This window comes from Phocoena phocoena, chromosome 1, assembly GCF_963924675.1.
Source record: "Phocoena phocoena chromosome 1, mPhoPho1.1, whole genome shotgun sequence".
NCBI lineage: Eukaryota > Metazoa > Chordata > Mammalia > Artiodactyla > Phocoenidae > Phocoena > Phocoena phocoena.
In genome coordinates, this window is record NC_089219.1 from 47,913,034 (window position 1) to 47,933,048 (window position 20,015).

General features: G+C 41.2%; 1 protein-coding gene across 1 annotated transcript in view; it reads right to left on the reverse strand.

Moving 5' to 3' along the window:
* Positions 1 to 14,878, reverse strand: part of FYB2 (FYN binding protein 2) — a 90,726-nt gene extending 75,848 nt beyond the window's left edge. Inside the window, 4 exon segments of the mRNA XM_065884147.1 lie at positions 2,184 to 2,192; positions 7,969 to 8,002; positions 9,800 to 9,961; positions 14,131 to 14,878. Of these exon segments, the coding sequence (XP_065740219.1) occupies positions 2,184 to 2,192; positions 7,969 to 8,002; positions 9,800 to 9,961; positions 14,131 to 14,878 (953 nt within the window).
* Between the last annotated feature and the right edge of the window lie 5,137 nt (positions 14,879 to 20,015).

Below are 20,015 nucleotides of genomic sequence, written 5' to 3' on the forward strand. Positions count from 1 at the left end.
ATGTTTAGTTATACCAAAGTCCATAGAGGGTAATTCATTCTATCTGTCTATCCTTCTCCCCATCAGTCTGTTTATCTGTCACTCCATTGGTCCATCACCTACTTAGTTATACATAATTATTACTTGCATGTCTACTTCCCGGGGAAACAAAGGTGAAAAAGACATGATCCATTGCCTCACTGAGTTTACAGTCTAACAGAAATGTCCCCAGATCCCTCATGTTGAAAAACTTTTGACACAGGACACTGTGGTTGAAAATATTTATAAACACACAGTTCTGAGTTCACAACCTGGATAAGCTCTGTATTATCTTATACTTTAGGTCAAGTCATGAAATGTCTCTGAGCCCGTGGTTTCTCCTCTACAAGATGGGAATGTTAGTTTTGCCCTCTTAAAATGGTTATGGGGTTCAAATGAGTCTAACAGGTATACATAAAGGGCTGAGCAATGCCCAGGACGTGCCCAGTAACCAAAGATTAGTTTTCACTCAAGTTTTCTGAATATACCTATGTACAAAAAAAGGCTCCAAGTCTACAACCCGTGATTGTCTGATTTCTTCCTAAATCATGACCTTTTCCTTATCAACTGAATGCTATCAAAGAGAGAAGGCACCACTTGACTCTAAACACTTTCCACTGTAGCCAGCCTCCCTCACACAGATCTTTCTGCAAAGAGAAAGTGAAATCCTAAGGCCACAAGTCTGTTTCTTTTATATATAACTTTATTTCCATTTTATTCACAAACTCATTTTTAATTAGAAAGAACTGGACAATAGGCAATGAGGACAGCGTGAGGGGTGAATCCACAGCTATGCCACACATGAGATGCTGTAAATATCTGTCAATTACCAAACAAAAAACAAGGAGGCCAGGAGTCTCTTAAACCTTGCCCCCTTTTGTCACAGGTAAGAGTCCCATGCGAATCCGGTAAGGCGCCTGGGAGGCTGTGCTCTGGAGTCGGGCTGACCTGGTCAGACCCCGGCACTGCTGATCCAGTTGCATCTTCCTGGATTACTTAACCTGACTCTATGGTTAGAGAGTCCACTAACCACTTATTTCGTGGGGTGGTGGCAGTTGGGAGTTTTAAAATGAAAGTGGGACATAAACATAGGGCACAAGGCTTTGTCTATAAAAAGTGCTGAATAAGTAGAATCTTTAGGTGATTTTTTTTTTAAAGGAGGAAAACTTAAAAACATGAAAGAAGAGAGAGAGCCTAAATAAATCCACTGTTCCCACCACCCTTGCCCTTGTGAAAGGCAGACTGAACAGTGGCCTTGGTATGTCCCTAAAGTCCAATTAAAAAGGGATAATAAGAAGTTACTGAAGTGGCTTGAGCTGAAGCCACCTGAGTGTTCTGGATCTAAAAATTAATAAAGGCACAGGCTTAAAAAAAAAAAAAAAAAGTCCTTCTCTTTATTTTTGCCCCAAAGTGACTCCGTTTAACACACTGGGATCTTGGGGCCAACTTTCACATTCCAGATACCATTATGAGGAGCCTACTTTGCTGTTGGTCATTGGGAGCAGATCTATACTGGTATTAACCACCTAAAATGCAGCCATTCATGACACAGCCCTGTAGTTACAAACGATTTAAAAAGTAGCCTTCGGAAGTTCTAGCGTTACATGCATACAGTACAAAGACATGCTTGTTTTGTTAAATAGAAACCAATCCCCAATAGCTTTTAGGAAAGTTCCATCTTGTGCTGGGCACTGATGATGTGCCGAGCACATTGTTAAATATCAACAGGGATGGAAACAACACATCACCTACAGGTTCTAGATTCCTCTCTTTCCCTCCCATCTCACTCCCCACAGCTGATCCAGCAATTGCTGGCTTTCCTTTAAAACATAACTTGAATCCATTCATTTCTTTATCTCCATTTCTACCCCCTTGTCTGTGTCAAGTTATTTAACCTCTCTGTGACTCAGTTTTCTCATCTATAAAATATATAATAGCTTCATCTACTTCTTAAAGATTGTCACAAATGGAATCATTTATATACTTAGAACAGACGCCATATCAGTGTTGATTGTTATTTTTAATGTTATTGTCATTGTTTCATTGTCACAATGGCTTCCTAGGCTGTCTGCCTATTTCCACCTGCTTCTCCACTAAATTTAGTATTTAGACAGCATCCAGATTGATCTTTACAAAATAAATGTCAGCTCATGTCACTGCCTGGCTTAAAAACTCTCCTCTGGCTTCCCAATGCATTTAGAGCAAAATCCAAACTCATTCCACGGCTCCCAAGAACCACCACCGCCATTCCCCTAGAGCACTGTGTTTTAGCTGTGCTCCCTGCCGTTCCGGTTCTTGAAATGTGTAGAGGGCGGTTCTTGAGAATTCGCCCCAGCTGTTCCCTCTCCTGGAACATCTTCTAGACCTTCCATAACTGAGTCCTCATCATTCAGGTCTCAGCCCAAAAGTCACTACCTCAGGGAGGCTTTTCTTGATCATCCTACACCTCCTTTATTTCACTCCCAACCCCCTGTTATTATCCTAATATGCTTTAAATATTTTTCTTTATAGAAGCAGACTCACAGAGATAGAAAACAAACTAGTGGTTACCATTGGGGGGGGGCAACATATGGGTGGGGAAGTGGGAGGTACAAACTATCGGGTGTAAGATAAGCTACAAGAATGTGTTGTACAAAAAAGGGAATATAGTCAATATTTTGTAATAACTGTAAGTGGAGTGTAACCTTTAAAACTTGTATAAAAATTTTTTTCTTTATAGCACTTACCACTATTCAAATAAGGACTACAGCTTCATCTTATTTGGCCACCATGTCATTTCTCTGTTATCATCATTATTTTACTTGAATGCTTTAGTAAAGGCATTTATTCCCCAGGTTCTATTCTTCCCAGTTGTCTAATACAGGTTCTCGACATAGTCACATAATCTGCTCAGCCCTAGAAGATGCTTGTGTTTCCCACGCTGCATGGGGAAGAAATATCAAAAACCAAACACAAAAGTATGTCCCAAAGTATTAGGTTGAAGGAGGCCATCCAGAAGATTGAAAATAGGCTTATATTATCTTTTAAAGATGATCATCAAAATGAAAATACAAAATTAAAAGTCCAGAAGAGAATATGGTGGAATCCTGAGATCCACACACAGACCCTCGCGCAAGAAACAGTGTACTGTCTGCATCTTTTCTACTCCTGAAATAAATAGCCTCTCCCTGCCTTAGTGTCTAAGTCAGAGATTTCCTGACTCAGGACTACCCTCTGACTCTTCTTAATAGGAGAAAACCCATATTGATAGCTAATGAATAAAATATTAGCCAACTCTGCTAAGTACTGACATAGACCCAGGGCTGCTTGCTGCCCTGGGACTACCCTGCTTTGCTCACAAACACAAATAGGAGCTGCTTATTCAAGAGGCATGCCAACCAGCTTGGTTTGCACGAAAGAGTGATGACAAAGGATAAACTCCACAGTCAATTCATTAATGCAATATTAATATTCCAGAGATAAGAAGAAATGGAGAGGCCAAGAGTTGAAGAAACAAAGACTCATTGATCATCTTCTGTGTACTCCATGCTTTATATAATTTATCTCATTTAGTCTTTGTGACTATCAATGAAGTAAATATTACTATGTTCACTTTACAGACGCGCATGTCAAAACTCTGAGCTGTTGAATGACTTGTGTAAAATAGAGTGAGTGGTTGAACCCATGCTAACCTGACTCTAGACCTGTACTTGCCCCTTTACACAATGCTGTTTATATTTAATACACAATATAGAGAGGCTCAGAAGTAAAAATGGCTATTCTAAATGCACTGAGTTCCTAACAAGAGGATTACAAAATATATCCATAGAAATACAGTGAAAACACAAAGACTCCCGTTTTATGAATAATAGTTGAAAACAATGAGTTTGAGATTAGAGAAGAAAGTAGTCCTTAGATGTTTTAAAAACTGTCATGTAAAGAAGAAGTAAAGACAACATCTATTATACCAATGAATAGATCTTGGAGGGATGGTTGGGAATCTAGAGTAAGGATGTCATTTCTTTTTCCAGCCCCACTTGAAGGACTTTTGAATAAACAAACAAACAAATGTGTGTGTGGGTACATGTAAGATATTTTATACACTGCTGTATTCTCAATGTATATAAGAGGGCTTGGCATATAGCAGATGCTCAATAAATATATGTTCAGTGGATAAAATCTGGCCCAACAAAGAAAGACACTGAACTCTCCAGGCAATGAGCTCACCATCAAAGGATTTTTGAAGAGACTAAGGTTCTGAGCATGAATTCTTGCCTTTGGTGGGAGGTTGTATAACAGCCAAGTAAACGGTATTGAGCACTCTCTAGATGCTAGGTAATGTGCTAAACACTTTACAATCATTACTTCATTTAACCAACACCACAATTGCATGAGTTAGGATCTATCAATATCCCATTTTACATAAGTAGAAACTGAGGTTTGCAGAGGTTAAGGCATTTGTCCAGTACTACATAGGTGTTAAATGGTAAGGCTTAGATGAAAAGCCCAGATTTTTGTTAACATTATGCTGTAATGGCCTGGCTGCATTAGATAATTGCCATGTCTCCTTCCAGTAATAAGATCTGACATATTCTATTTCTAATCTAATATCTTTATTGAAAATTAATACCATGAACATGGAAGATGTTCTTCCCAAACCAGCGCCAATTTCCATAGAAGTTGTACCTAAGGCTGCTTAGCATCATGGCATTTACTTGTTCAAACTAATTTCTTATCATTGACAAGATAAAATTCAAAATCCTTAGCATGGCACTTAATGTATTTCAGGATCTAATGTCATCTCTTACTCTTCCACATCAGCATACTTCTTTTGTCTGTTTATATCCTCTTTTTTATTACTACCACCTTGCTTTCAATCATGTTCTAGCTCTATACTGACCATCCATTGCTCTGTCCTTTAGTCCATCCATCTGTCCATCCATCCATCCATCTACCAACTACCAGTCAAGAATGTGGTTATTTCTGGGGACAAAACCCTGCCCTCACCTATCTTACAGTCACACAAAAGGGAACAAATAAGTAAGCCTACCTAATCCTGACCTATCACACAGGATACATCTCAAGGTGTTTTGCCTTCTACGAAGCCACGCCTAAGTATTCTGGTGCCTCTTCATCTCTTGTCTTTCACTCTTATAGCAGTACGGCCCATATCATAACCGAAGTATAGTGAGTCTCATTTTAGATGAGGTAAGGGTTCTAAAGTCAGTGTGAAAGGACAGAATAGTGAAACTGTCCTTGTAAATCCCTTAGGAAGAGGGTGTCACGTTAGAGGCTGACTACAGTTTCCCAATACTTGCCTATCACAGCAAGTTTGCCCCCCATGTTGAAATGGATGATTAAAGTGCCAGAGAAGGAGTCAGCTTAGTTTAGAGCCAAGCTATAGGGAAAATGCATACCTAGCTGAACACTAGCTTACGAGCGTGCCAAATCACACTCATAACCATACTGAGGTGCTCACAGTATCTGAGGCAAGAGGGAATTAAGACTGACTCAGAGCACAGCAGAATTACACTGTCCCCTCAAACTGTGATACTGAAGCCCATGTTCATTGAGTAAAATAGTGCAAATCATCTCCCAAGCCTTCCTAATTTTTTTCCCTCTTTCATATAAATGCACATAGAAGGCGGTTCCACTGACCTACCTCATGCCATCCTTGAACTCTTTCAAACAGACAACTGAACCAGGAGTTCCTAGAGCACATGAATCTTTTCTAGCATCGTTCGGTCTGTTCCTTGTTGAACAAGAACATCGTATCAAGTCCTTAGTGTACAAGATCCTCCATGATTTGGTTCCTGTCTCCCTCCCATTTCTTTCCATTCCTTACTATACTTTCTATACTCTAACTCAAGTAGTTCTAGTTTCCAAAAGAAGACTTGTTACTCCACACTTCCTGCCTCTGCCTATAGTGTACCTTCCCACGTTTTCCAACAGATGTTTATCCTCAATACTTATTTCAAATGTTTCCTCTTCACTGTTAGGTTGATTGAGTTAATGCCCCTATTCTTCACCCCTCCATGGATCCCTGCCCACTGCCATGTAAAGCTTCAATGCCCTTCCACTCTGACTCAGTATCAGCAAAACTGTCTAGATAGTCTTCAACATGTGAGCCACACCAGCTGAGCCCAGCCCAGATCAGCCGAACCCACAGTCACTTTGTATACTGTTGATGTTCTGTTGGTATTATGCAGTATTACTGTAGCAATAGACAACTCATATGTTTTCTATAAAGACTTGCCTGACCCTCCCAAGGAAAAATGATCCCTCTGCATCTTTGCAACCTCTGAAACTTATACCTTTCTCTATTACAAAATGTAACACATTCTACTATTATAAACATTTAATGAATGAATAAGTAGTATGATTATTTATTTTTATGTTTAGTTCTCCTTCTAAGACTGACCTTCTTGAGAACAGGAGCATCTTTGTGAAGGAGTTTGTATAGTCAAAGTAGTTTGGGCATACCAGTTAGTACAGCCACTATGGAAAACAGTATGGTGCTTCCTTGAAAACTTAAAAATTGAACTGCCATATGGTCCAGAAAGCCTATACCTTGGTATACACCTGAAGGAAACAAAAATAGGATCTCAAAGAAATACCTGAGCTCCCACGTTCATTGTGGCATTAGTCACAATAGCCAAGATATGGATGGACACCTAAGTGTCCACAGATGAATAGGTAGAGAAGATATGAGATATATACATATATATATAATCCATATATTATATATATAAATGTGTAAATGCAATAGATATTATAGATATATGAATGTAATATTATAAATGTGAGATATATAAATATATGCACACATTTATATATGGAATATTATTCAACCTTGAAAAAGAAGGCCACCTTGCCATCTGCAAAGACATGGATGAACCCTGAAAGCATTATGCTAAGTAAGATAAGTCAGACAGAGAAAGACAAATACTACATGATATCACTTATATGTGGAATCTTAAAAAAAAAACAGAACTTGTAAAAGCAGAAAATAGAATGGTGGTTACCAAGGGCTGGGGAATGGAGAAATTGGAGATGTTGTTTAAGAGTACAAACTTGCAACCTGTAGATAAATAGGTTCTGGAGATTCAATGTACAACATAGGGATTATAGTAAAAAAATAATGCTATATTATAAACTCAAAGCTGTTGAGAGACTAGATTTTTAACTGCTTGCAGCACAAAAAAGAAATAATTATGCAAGGTGATAAAGGTGTTAGCTAATACTACCGTAGTAACAATGTTGTAATATATAAGTGTCTTGAACCAATACACTGTACACCTCAAACTTATACAGTGTTATATATCAATTATATCTCAGTTAAAAAAATAGTTTGGGCACACCTGGGTTGGAATCATGCCTCTGCAAGTGACAAACTCTCTGAGGCCAACTATCTTTAGCTGTAAAAAAAAAAATGAGGACAGGGGCAGCAACTTCACAGCGTTCTTGAGAAGAGGAAGTGAGAACATCTGTATACAGTAGCCAGCTTGATGCGTGACACATCAGAGGGCTCAACAGATAGTATATGGCTGAGTGATTAATGGACTGACACTTCATGGCCAAAGTCTTACAATGAGTGCACCAAAACCAGAAGGTCCTTTGTCCCATTACCGATTCCTAACATCACACTGGCTGCCCACAGCACTCTGTGGCCTCTAATCTGATTTATTACTACAGAGGCTGATGTTTCAATTTACTGAACCCAACTGTATCATAAGAAAAAGGACCTCAGATGACCATCTTTGCAACTTAACGCCAGCCTGGTTTTTAAATGCAGTTTATTTAATCTCTCATTTAATCCAAAGTTGCAGTTTGGTGCTTATAAATCTGCTCTTCCTGCAACTCTTCTGAGAAATACAGACACCTGGCGTGTGCTTACTGCCTGCTTTTGGGCAGGCCAAGCAGCCTCCTTGATGGGCTACGCTCCTACAAAATTGAAAAACAGGTACTCACCTCTCTGGAGGCAGGTCGCCTTCCTCCCCAGCTGCTGTAAGAGCAAGAGGCAGGGTGAAAAAGAGGGGTTTCAGTGGCAGCCTGTTTAAGTGAATTGTTGGTGCAATGACCACACCCCGCCACCTCCTCCCCCCACCCAGAGACAAAATGTAGAAGGGCAGCTTAACTGTGCCCCAAGCCGCCCCTCCCCCTGGCATCCGGGGACCATCAGTCCTGCATGCAGTGTTCACCTACACTTTATGGTGCTTATTTATGAGTGCAATCTCCTGTATTGAGCCCTGGAGGGGCTTACCTCCAGTAAGCCCCTGTGGGGTTTACCTCTTAATCTCTTGTTTCTATCATGGAGCCTGGCAAAGAGAGTATAGCTGCTCAGTGTGTGTTTGAGTTAAGGATAACAGTGCCTTCATTGAGCATTACTGGTGTGCCAAGCACTGTTCAAAGTCTCCCCAGGCCTCATCTCATTTCTCCTCACAATCATCGAGTGTTATTATCATCCCCATTTTATAGATAATGACAGTGAGGCTCAGTGAGTACTGTGCCCAGACTTATATAGCTAGCGAGGGGAGAGCTGGGATTGACAAAGCCCATTTTATTCCCAAAATCTTAGTCTTATGTTCTCTGTTCTCTGACAACCTCCTTCTCTTTCAGAGAGACGGTTTGAGGCCTGAATTATTTAATGTTTATAAAAGTCATACTGAGCCTTCTTTGATATGGAGGTGACCATATTATCAAAGTATACTTAGCAGAGCTTGATTTCTCGCTATAGGATTTTCTTTTAGGATAAGACTTCAGATGACTCATAGCAGTGGTTCTCAAAGTGTGGTCCCTGGACCAGCAACATCAGCATCTCGCCGTGAACTTGTTCAAAAGGTAAATTCTCAGGCCCCAAACCAAGACCAACTGAATCAGAACTCCGGGGTTGGGCCCAGTAAGCTGTGTTTTAACAAGTCCTCTAGCTAACTCTGATGCATGCTGAAGTTTGAGAATCACTGAGTTAAAGAAATTTCACCCAAAGTTTGCCCAAAGCAGTCTAATGAACAGACAACAAACTAAGAATAAATGAACGAAGAATTAGCTCTTTTAGTGTACCATCCACAGGCACTCGTGGCCACAGTAAGACAAATGCTAGCACAGCACTACGCATCACCCCAAAGTGTATGTTCACCTTGTGTTTCACTAGAGCAAATGTAAGCGAAGGTGTTTCCAGTGTCAACAGGATCAGGCTGCAGTGGGGGGAAAAGAGGGGTGAGAGGGTGGTTCCCTTCACATAGTAGAGGAAAACACACAAGAGCACAGAAGGATGGCTGCCAAGGATGCTGCAGGTCCCGGAAAGGACTAATGGGGGCAGGGGTAGGGGCCCTTCAATTCATTCCTGAAGGCAGATCACAGAGGCCCAAGGGACTCTCAGCATGATCCCAGGTCAAGTTCACACTGACTTTCCTCTCCTCACTTCTTCCCCCTCTCCTACTGCACCTGGTTGTGTTGACAACATGGGCTTTGTAGGAAAACAAAGACTCCCTGCCTCCCTCCTCAGCTACTTTTTGTTTTCTTCCTCTTGGACAGAGTCCCAGTGATCAAATGCAGTGCTCTCAGGGGAAGCAGGCTGGCCCAGGAGCGATAAGGGGCCAATTCCCACAGATTTGTCATTTCACAGGCGAGCTGCCACAGCCTCTACGTGAGAATAAGCAGTGATGGATGTCCAGCCCCACAGAAAAGCAGTCTGGCACTGTCCCCTGGGAGTCGATGCAGAGGGGGAGGTGACGGGGATCTGGCCACGGGAGCCATGACTTCTGTTGGCTGGCTGTGCACGGGGCCCTGCGCATTTCCTTACCTTCCCTGTGGGTCTTGGGAAGAGCAGCTGCCTGCCTCTGGAAGGCCCGGAGGTTCACGACCGGGGGCCTCGGTGGCTTTGCGGGAGGAGGACCCAGGGACTTGACGGAAGGCAGTGGCTTGGTGTTGGGAAGTTGTGGATGACTGACATCTGGCTGGTCCTCTGAGCATAAACAGTCCAAAATGTAGGTTAATACTTCCATTTCATGGCTGGCCTCAGCCTCACTCCCCTCCCATCTATTCTCCACCCAGCAGACAGAGTGTCCTGATCAAAATGCAAACCTGATCTTTTTTTGTTTTTGTTTTTTGTTTTTTAAATTTTTATTGAAGGGACATCCTGGTGGTCCAGTGGTGAAGAGTCCGCCTTACAATGCAGGGGACGCAGGTTCAATCCCTGGTCGGGGAACTAAGATCCCACACGCTGCGTGGCAGCTAGGCCCACGCGTCACAACTACTGAGCTTGCGCGCCCCAACGAGACAGCCAGCGTGCCGCCAACTACAGAGCCCACGTGCCACAACTAGAGAGAGAAAAACCCTGCGCACCACGACTAGACAGAAGCCCACACACCGCAACGAAGACCTGATACAGCCCCCAAAATAAAGAAAATAAATACACAATTTTTCTTGTAGTTGATTTACAATCGATGTTGTGTTAGTTTCAAGTGTACAGCAAAATGAATCAGTTATACATACACATATAGTCACTTTTTTTTTTTTTTTTTTTAGATAGGGTTCCCTGTTCAAACCCGATCTTGCCACCATCCAGCTGCCCAGAGGATGAAGCCCAGTTTCCTCAGCTGCCGTCCACTCACTCCATACTCTGGCATTTAAACACCACACAGCCTCAATCTACATTTCTTTTCTTATCACACTTTACCACCCTCCTTCCCCAACCTTAAGCCCTAACATCTTTCACTCACAACCACTGGCTTCTCCACCCTCCTTCCCCAACCTTAAGCCCTAACATCTTTCACTCACAACCACTGGCTTCTCCGTTTTCCAGATTTGATTTTTTTTATAGTGTCTATTTTTTTTAATTTACTTTTTAAATTGAAGTACAGTTGATTTACAAAGTTGTGTTTGTACAGCAAAATGAGCCATATATATACACACACACACACACACATATATATATATATATATATATATATATATATATATATATATATATATATATATATATATATCTGGAACAGCATTCCAGATTTAACTTTAAAAGCCTTAAATAGCTCTCATATATCCAAGATTTTGTTCATGCCATTCCTCCTGGTTCTGGAATGCTGTTCCCTCACTTCTCCCTTGGCGAACTCTGACTCATTCTTTAAGGCCCTTCTCCAATGACACCTCCTTTAGGAGGTGTTTCTTGATTTCTACCAGAAAACAAACTCAGAATCAACCACTCTTTTTTCTGTATCCCCTAGCACATTGTTACCACTTCTCCATCAGTGTGGTGGCATATTAAAAGAGCTGGTCTATCTTCCCACTGAATGTAGGCTCCTCGAGGGGAGGGACTAGGCCCCAGTGACCTCCCCCCAGCACCAAGCACAGGGCCAGCATCAGGGGAAATGGACAATGATTACTCCCTGAAAGGATTCTTCAAGCACTGATGACGGGCAACTAACACGGGAGCCGTGAAGCGGAGTTACAATTCGTCAATGATTTCCGGGGCTCAATGCCTAGAACAGGCTTCAAGGCTGGCTTTGTGGTACCTGGGCACCTGTGGATTTTGTGTCCTAGAATTTTCCAGGACAGTCCCAATTTCACGTATTTTGTCTTTCTGCACTGATAAGCCAACCAACAGAAATTTCAACATTATATATAAACACTGTATCTGCCTCTTACACTGAAAATAGCCCCAAATCTTGTATTCTTCAAGATTCTTTATATTCTCAATATTATTCAAGAATAATATTATTCTTATATTATTCATTATTCAAACCTTGATTTTTCTGGTTTACATAATACAGTGGTTGACTACATGGCAAAACTAGAGAAGTTGCCTAGTGTTTCACAAGTACCTCAGTGCAACCTCCTCAAAGCCCTGCTATCTTTTGCAGGCGGGAGCGGGGCTTCCTTCTAGCCCTACCAGCAGGGGTTCCATAGTCAGGGCCAGAGTTGCATCCTTCTAAGGCTTGAATTATAAGCCGCAATGTCAGAGATTTTAGTCTTTATCAACTTAGGGAGAAGACAGTGAAAGTGAATGATCACTTACTAACTGAGCTCCTAATTTTTACCAGGCACTGTGTTAAGCAGTTAACATAGGTTTTCTCACTTAATCCTCCCAACAGCTCCATCAGGTAGGTTATCTAGCCCTTTCTTTCCTCCCATCTCTCCTTCCTCTCATTCATCCTCTCTTCGTTTCCATCCCTTCATCAATAACTATTTACTACATTCCAAGCATTGTTCTAGGGGCTGCGGCTAGAGTTAAGAGCAAGAACATATAGAGTTCTGCCCTCAGGAATTTTCATTCTAATAGGAGGAGGCTGATGATAAACATGCAAACAAATAAACAGGTAAGAAAATCACAGACGGGCGGTGGGAAGCGGGGGGACAAATTAGGAGTTTGGGATTCATAGATACACACCACATAAAATAGATAACCAACAAGGACCTACTGTATAGCACAGGGAACTCTACTCAATATTTTGTAATAAGCTATAAGGGAAAAGAATCTAAAAAAGAATAGAAACACATATATATGTATAACTGAATCATTCTGCTGTACACCTGGAACTAATACAACATTGTAAATCAACTCTACTTCAATAAAAAAAACCCAAAAAAGAAAATCATAGCAATCTATTAGTTCTATAAAGGAAATAATGATGATATGAAAGAATGTGAACTCTTGGTGGTGAGGTAGTGGTCTTTAGATGGAGATCTCTGGCTAGAGAAGGCTTATCTGGGAAAGTGTCATTTGAACTTAGATCTAAAGGCAATTATACAAAGATCAAAGAAAAGAGTTGTCTAGGAAGAGGGAACAGCAATTGCAAAGGTCTTGAGTCATAACAAAGTCTGTTTAAGGAACAGCAAGAAATTCAGGGTGCTATCTGTGGGCTAGTGAACCAGGGAAGAGAGCAGGAGGTAAGTCAGAGACATAAGCAGGGACCAAAAGAAGCAGAGCTATGAAGTCAGTAAGTAGTTTAGATGCTATTCTGAGTGCAAAGAGAAACCATATAAGATTATAAGCAGGAGATCCATCCATCCATCCATCCATCCGTGCATTCAATCATTCAGAAAATACTTTCTTGAGGAGCCACTGAAACTGGCCTTGTTCTCCTAGGTTCTGGGGATACAGTGGTAAAGAAGACAGTTTTTATCCTCATTTAACTTATATTTTACTCAGATAAACAAACAAATACATAATAACATACCAGATAGGGATAAGTGATACGAAGAAAACCAAAGCAATGTAGGAAGATAAAGAATGCTGGTGGTGGGGTGGCTATTTTAGATAGAGCGATCTACAAGTTCCACTCAGAGCAGGTGACATTGAGCTGAGACGTTGATGAAGTGAGGGAGTGAGACATCAAAGTCCTAGGGGAAACATGTTCCAGAAGAGGGATCTGCAGGTGAAAAGGTCCTGGGGTAGAAATAGTTTGGTGTATCTAAGGCATAGCAAGAAGGCCAATGTGGTGAGAGAGGAGAGGGTAAGAGAGGTAGTCAAGGAGCAAATCATATAAGCCACTGTAATATGGCTGTGGTTGAAATGAGCTGGGGAGTGACATGATTGGATTTATGCTTTAGAGGATCACTGTGCCTGCGAGGAGGAGAGTACAGTATAAGAGGGCAAGAGTGTGAAAGCAGATCCAGGCAAGAGATGGTCCATGGTGGTGTAGACATGGGCAGAAGGCAGAAATGGAAGCAAGTAGAGGGATTCAGAACATAGTTTGATGATAGAACCAAGAGCTTGCTGATGGATTAGTTGCAAAGAATGACGGGGAGACAGGAATAGAGCATGACTCCTAGATTTTTGGCCTGAGCAACCAGGCTATTTACCAAGACAAGGAAGATTGGTGATGGATCGATTGATAGGAGAGCAGACCAGGCTTTATGAAGTTAAGCAGATTGTCCAATTTCATGCATCTTGTAAGAAGTAGAGCTAAGATTCAAATCCAAGTTTGCCCCAACTGTGTCTCTGTATAATTCCAGGAGATTAATCACTTTACCCAAACCTGAAATTATAACCTAGCAAATGGTCCTAGAATACCTGTGCTGGAGTTTGAAGCAAACACTGCCTAGCTCACGTATGTGACCATCCCAAGCCAGCAAGCTCTAAATTAGAAACACAGTGCTCCTTCCCCCCAGGCCTGTGGGGATTCGATTTCTCACCTGGGGCCTGGCTGGTGAGCTCACCATCATAGACAGGGTGGCAGGTGCTCCCTGCCAGGCTCTTCTCAGGACTGGGGTTTGCTGGGCTCCTCCTGCTATGTTGAGAAAGTCCAACAGTGGGATCTTCAGAGGTGGCACACAATCTTCTTTGGGCCATCAAGTGCCTCTGGGAAGGAAGGGTCTGGGCTCCTTTTCTTTCCATCTTTTTCCTGGGCTCCTCTGGAGTAAGCCCCATGCTTTTCTGCTCTTCCAGATGAAAGGCCCTGCTATCCACATCAGAGATAAAGACTGATGACATCTTACTTTTCTGAGATAAAACCTCCCAGTTCCAGAGTTTGTTTCTGAAGCTGTTGTTCACCATTACTTTCTTCTTACTGGTTATCTCAGCATTTGACTGATTCACATCTAACAGCAGAGAAGCCTTCTGTGAATTTACTGAAGAACCAGAAGAATTCTCAGGAGGTTCCAGGGAATTAGAACATTTCTGAGTCTCGCTCTTCTGAGCCAACTTCACTTTCTGGGGTTTAAGAGTCTGGGAGTCACCACTGGCACAATTGGGTAGGGGCTCATTGTGGTTGGAAGAGGGGTGTTTCCCACTGGCCAAAGTCTTTGTGGACTGTCTGCTTCCAGTGTCACCCTTTTGAGAAACACCTTCTGAGAATTTAACAGGTCCTGGAAGAGATGGCGCATCAAGCTTTTGAAATTTGGCTCGAATTTCCTTGAAGTTTCTTAACACTTCCTAGAGCATAAAAGAAAACCGTAATGTCTTGTTACTCTAGGAAGAAAGCAGCATGATTAGCTGACTTCACTGTGCCTGCTAAGAGGCTGTAGGTGCTGATGTAATGCCATCACTTATCTATTGAGTCATACCAGCCAGTAATGCTATTGTCTATGTGAGGCAGAGTGAAAACAATTGTGTGCTCTCTGAAACACTTCAGGTATGTTTAATTTCTTCACAACATATAAAGAACGCTTGTAAAAGAGATAGTACCAACAATTACTGATAAATCCCTTGATATAAACTTTTGGTGGCTCTCTGCTGCCTATGCAAATAAACCCCTCTCATGATATTCAAGAACATTGGCAAAAGTTGTGGAATTATGATCTTAAAGAGGGCAGAATTATGATCTCCAGCCATAGGTCAACATAATCACACTTAAACCAAACAGGATAATTTACAGTTTTCCTGTAACTTTATACTCCCCACCACCCTGACTTCTCTCATGTGTTCTTGCTTCCCCCAAGTGCATCCCCCGTATACTTGTCAACTGCTTTCTTCCAACAGTAACGCCCACCTTCTCCATCAACATTCCCCCTGTGGCTGACACGTAGAGCTAACTCCTCCCTGACTCCACATTGCTTCCACAGCTCCTCATAACTTGGCTGTTGAACTTAACACCATAGGGTGGAAAAAAGAGCAATCTTTGGAACTAGACAGGTCTGTGTTCAAATTCAGACTCTGCTCTTTTATCATCTAGAAAAATACTTTGGGAAACTTGGTATCATCAGTGCAGTCTCATCATAGAAATAACTTGCAAGTGGCAGAAGGATGAGGGGTGCCATATGTAAAGTGTCCATCACAGTGCCTGACACATAGTAAATAAAATTTACTCATAAGAGACGAGATGATGCTCTTGTATTTTTGACTCCCCTTGGGAGACTGTGTTCCACTTTCTAAATTCAGCTCAAATTCAGTATATGAAAATGGGGGTAGTAATAGAAGCGCAGCCCTTTGGGCAGAGGAAGGGACATGCCTGGGATTATACGGTGAGTTGGTGGTCTACTACATAGGTAGGATTAGGCTTGACTCCTGCTCTGTGCTCTTCCCAGTTTCCCCCTTTCTCTCACGAGATTTAATTTACTTTTGTAAGTGCGTTGTCATTTTCTGTCTTCAGAGGAGGTTGGAGGGGGAGGAGATAGAGCGCGGGAGGACATCTAATAGAGCCATTTCCAAAGTAAGAGCCACCATCTTCTCTTGATCATCTTAAAGGTCTTAATTTCATGTATACAGACAACCTCCATGCTAGTGACTTCTGATTTTGCCTGCTGAAGGAATGACTGTTGGGTGACGTTTTCTCACTGTGCTTACAGTTGACTCACACTGTAGATTAGTTGACTCACACTGCCCTCTGAAGATTCAGGAAGGGAGAAAAGTTGAACAGGAAATATGAAGCAGGTGTCTGGGAGCTTGCGTGCATGCTCTTCCCTCTTTCCTCCTCTCTCTCTCTCTCTCTCTCACATACACACACACACACACACACACACACACACACACACATACACACACACCATACACACATTTATAGCTTTCCTCACAAATTGCCCAGGGTTAATTTCTAACATTTCAACCAGCAGTCAAGTTGATTCCATTGACCTTCCTTTCCCCTGATGTGGTAGAAGCCAGCACTGGACATGGAACTTGGAGATCTAAGTGTGAGGCTCAGCTTTGCCATTTTCTAGTCACATGTCTTGGACAGTTCCCTTTGCTTCTCTGAGCCTTATGTTCCTCACTATAAAATGGGACAATGCTACACTAACAGTTCAGGGTCATTGCAAGGGTCACATGAGATGACAGATGTACATACCTCAGTGGTTAATATTTTTTAAATTGTGGTAAAATACACCTAACTTTAAACGCACCACCATAGCCATTTTTAAGCGCACAGTATAGTAGTGTTAAGTACACCCACATTGCTGTGAATGTCCAGGACTCTTTCATCTTGCAAAACTGAAGCACTATGTTCATTAAACGACAGCTACCCATTCCCCCTCCCTCCAGACCCTGGCAACCATCATTCTGCTTTCTGTGTCTACGAACTTGACTACCCCAGGTACCTCATGTAAATGGAATCATAGGTACTTGTCTTGTTGTGACTGACTTATTTCACTTAGCATATTGTCCTTAAGGTTCACACATGCTATAGCATACTGCAACATTTTCTTCCTTTATAAGGTCAAATAATATTCTATTGCATGTATATAACACATTTTGTTTATCTATTCATTCGTCAATGAACATTTGGGTTGCTTCTGCCTTTGAGTTACTGTGAATAATGCTGCTATGAACATAGGTGTCCAAATATCTCTTTGAAACCCTGCTTTCAATTCTTTTGATTATATGCCCAGGAATGAAGTTGCTGGATCATATGGTAAAGCTATTTTTAATTTTTTGAGGAATCACCATACTGTTTTCCACAGTAGCTGCACCATTTTACATTCCTAATTGGCACATGAGTTCTAATTTTCCCACATCTTTGCAATACTTGTTATTTTCTTGTTGTTTTTTTTTTATAGTAACCATCCTAATAGGTGCAAGGTAAGCAGTGGTTAATATTTTTGAAGGAATACAATAATGATAATTTTTAGCTCTTCACTGTATGAAGCCACGTGAACTACAATGTTACTGTGATAGATTTTAGTCTCCATAGGAATGATTAGGAAAAACCCCAGCAGGAAACAGAATTAAGGATCGATAACCTTCAAACCAAGGTCCTGGGTAAAGATCGCTGGTTCAGGAGGAACTAAACCTGATTATACCTAGCTCATCCCTCTTTCAGCAAATGCTCATTAAGTATTTACTATATGGGCAAAACACTCTTTTAAACAGTCAAGGGCTCTGCTTTTATATATCACATTCTAATGTCAGGGAGAGACAAAAAATAAGCAAATACACCTGAAAATATTAGAGATAAGTTCTATGTGGGGAATTAAATAGATGATTCGATAAAGAGTGACCGGGTGCCTATCACTGATTTTCAGAGGTACCGTAGGAAAGTCATTCCCTTCTGAGTTCAATCATTTATCTACTCAAGGAATTGCCTGGGTGATCTCCAAGTCCCCTTCTATCACTAACATTTGGATTTTATTTTTCTTGCTATGGGAAATAAAAGTTACACATACTGTCATCTATCATACATCATCCATTGGTGGGAGGTCAGGGTTGAGGGTATGAAGCAAGTTGAATGAGGATGGGTTGGGAGGTGGCCAAGGGGACATTCTGGTTAAAAGCATGCCCCACTTTTCTGGGCCCACAACTAGTCAGTCATCACATCCTGCTTACCTTAATTCTTTTTTTTGTGGTACACGGGCCTCTCACTGTTGTGCCTCTTCCCGGACCGGGGCACGAACCCGTGTCCCCTGCATCAGCAGGCAGACTCTCAACCACTGCGCCACCAGGGAAGCCCCTACCTTAATTCTTAAAAGCCCATGAGCCTGCCCCTTCTTCATGCCATTGCCACTGCCTTTGAGTCTTCCTTACTTTTTGCTTAAAATGACTTCTTTCTGGCCCCCCTGCCTCCACTCTAGGCCCCTCTAATCTACCATTTACCCAGCTGTTAGACAAATCTGACTGAAAACATGAATCTGATCATGTACATCCCAGTTTAAAATCCTTCAATTTGGCTTCTTCAAAGCTTTCCAATATAGCTTAAACTCTTGCTTACTACCTAAGGACCCCCAAATCCCAACTCTGTTAATTTTCTGACATCATATTGGCCCCCTCCCTGACATGCTTTCTCCCTTCTGACTTCACTGAATTACTTACATTTTCCCAAACTTATTTTGCTCTTTCATGTCTCTATACCTCTGAATATGCCATTTTCTCTGCCTGGAATGCCCACCTTTCACCCAATTTCTTGAATTAGAAAATTCCTACTTGTTCAAAATTCAACTTGTCACACCTCAAAATATTCATTGGTTCCCTATTATGTGCTAGACAATAGGGTTACAAAGATGAATAAGACATTTCCTGAACCCTGATATCAAAACCATACAAGGATGGCACAAGAAAAGAAAATTGCAGGTCAATACTGATGAATATAGATGCAAAAATCCTCAACAAAATACTAGCAAACCAATTTTAACAGTCCATTAAAAGTATCATACACCATGATCAAAGTGGGATTTATTCCAGAGGTGCAAGGATGGTCAAACATCGGCAAATCCATCAATGTGATACACCACATTAACAAAAGGAAGACAACAAAACATATTATCTCAATAGATGCAGGAAAAGCATTTGACAAAATTCATCATCTATTTATGATAAGAAAAAAACTCTCAACAAAGTAGGTATAGAGGTGACATGCCTCAACATAATAAAGGCCATATATATGATAAGCCCACAGTTAACATCAAGCTGAATGATGAAAAACTAAAAGCTTTTCCTCTGAGATCAGGAATAAGATAAGGATGCTCACTCTCACCACTTTTACACACCATAGAACTAGAAGTCCTAGCCAGAGCAATTAGGCAAGAAAAAGAAATAAAAGGGATCCAAATTGGCAAGGAAGAAGTAAAACTATCACTATTTGCAGATGACATGATACTATATATACAAAACCCTAAAGACTTCACAAAAAACTGATGAAATAAAATTTATATTTTAAGGCAGAACAAGAAAAAAATCAAACATAAAATTCTCTCTGTGTGTTTGTTTGGGCCTTCTCCCTCCCTAATATGCAGTGTGCATCTGCATTACACATTAACCAAAGCTCCTCAAAGATGGGAGTGTCTGCTTAACCATAAAGATCATTTTTTCTTTCTTCTGACGCAAGCAGTGTAACTTCTTAAAAGAACAGTGTTCTTAGCCAGCTCTGTAAGGGGTCATGGTGACTTGCTACTTACTTTGTACATGCTTACCTGGACTATGTATCCGTGGTGACCTTTCTGTAAAATATCAGTATGTCATTTTGATGTATGATCCTTTATCTCAAATATGTATATGACTAAGCCTTTGACTTCTAAAAGGTGGAACAGTTTTCAGAGCTTTCTGAGAATCTGCTTTCTGGGTTATAATCTGCAGTTTGGCTCAAATAAAATTCCCTTCTTTCTTCTTAGCTTGATAGTAATTAAATTATTGTCAACAGAACTAATAAACAAATTCA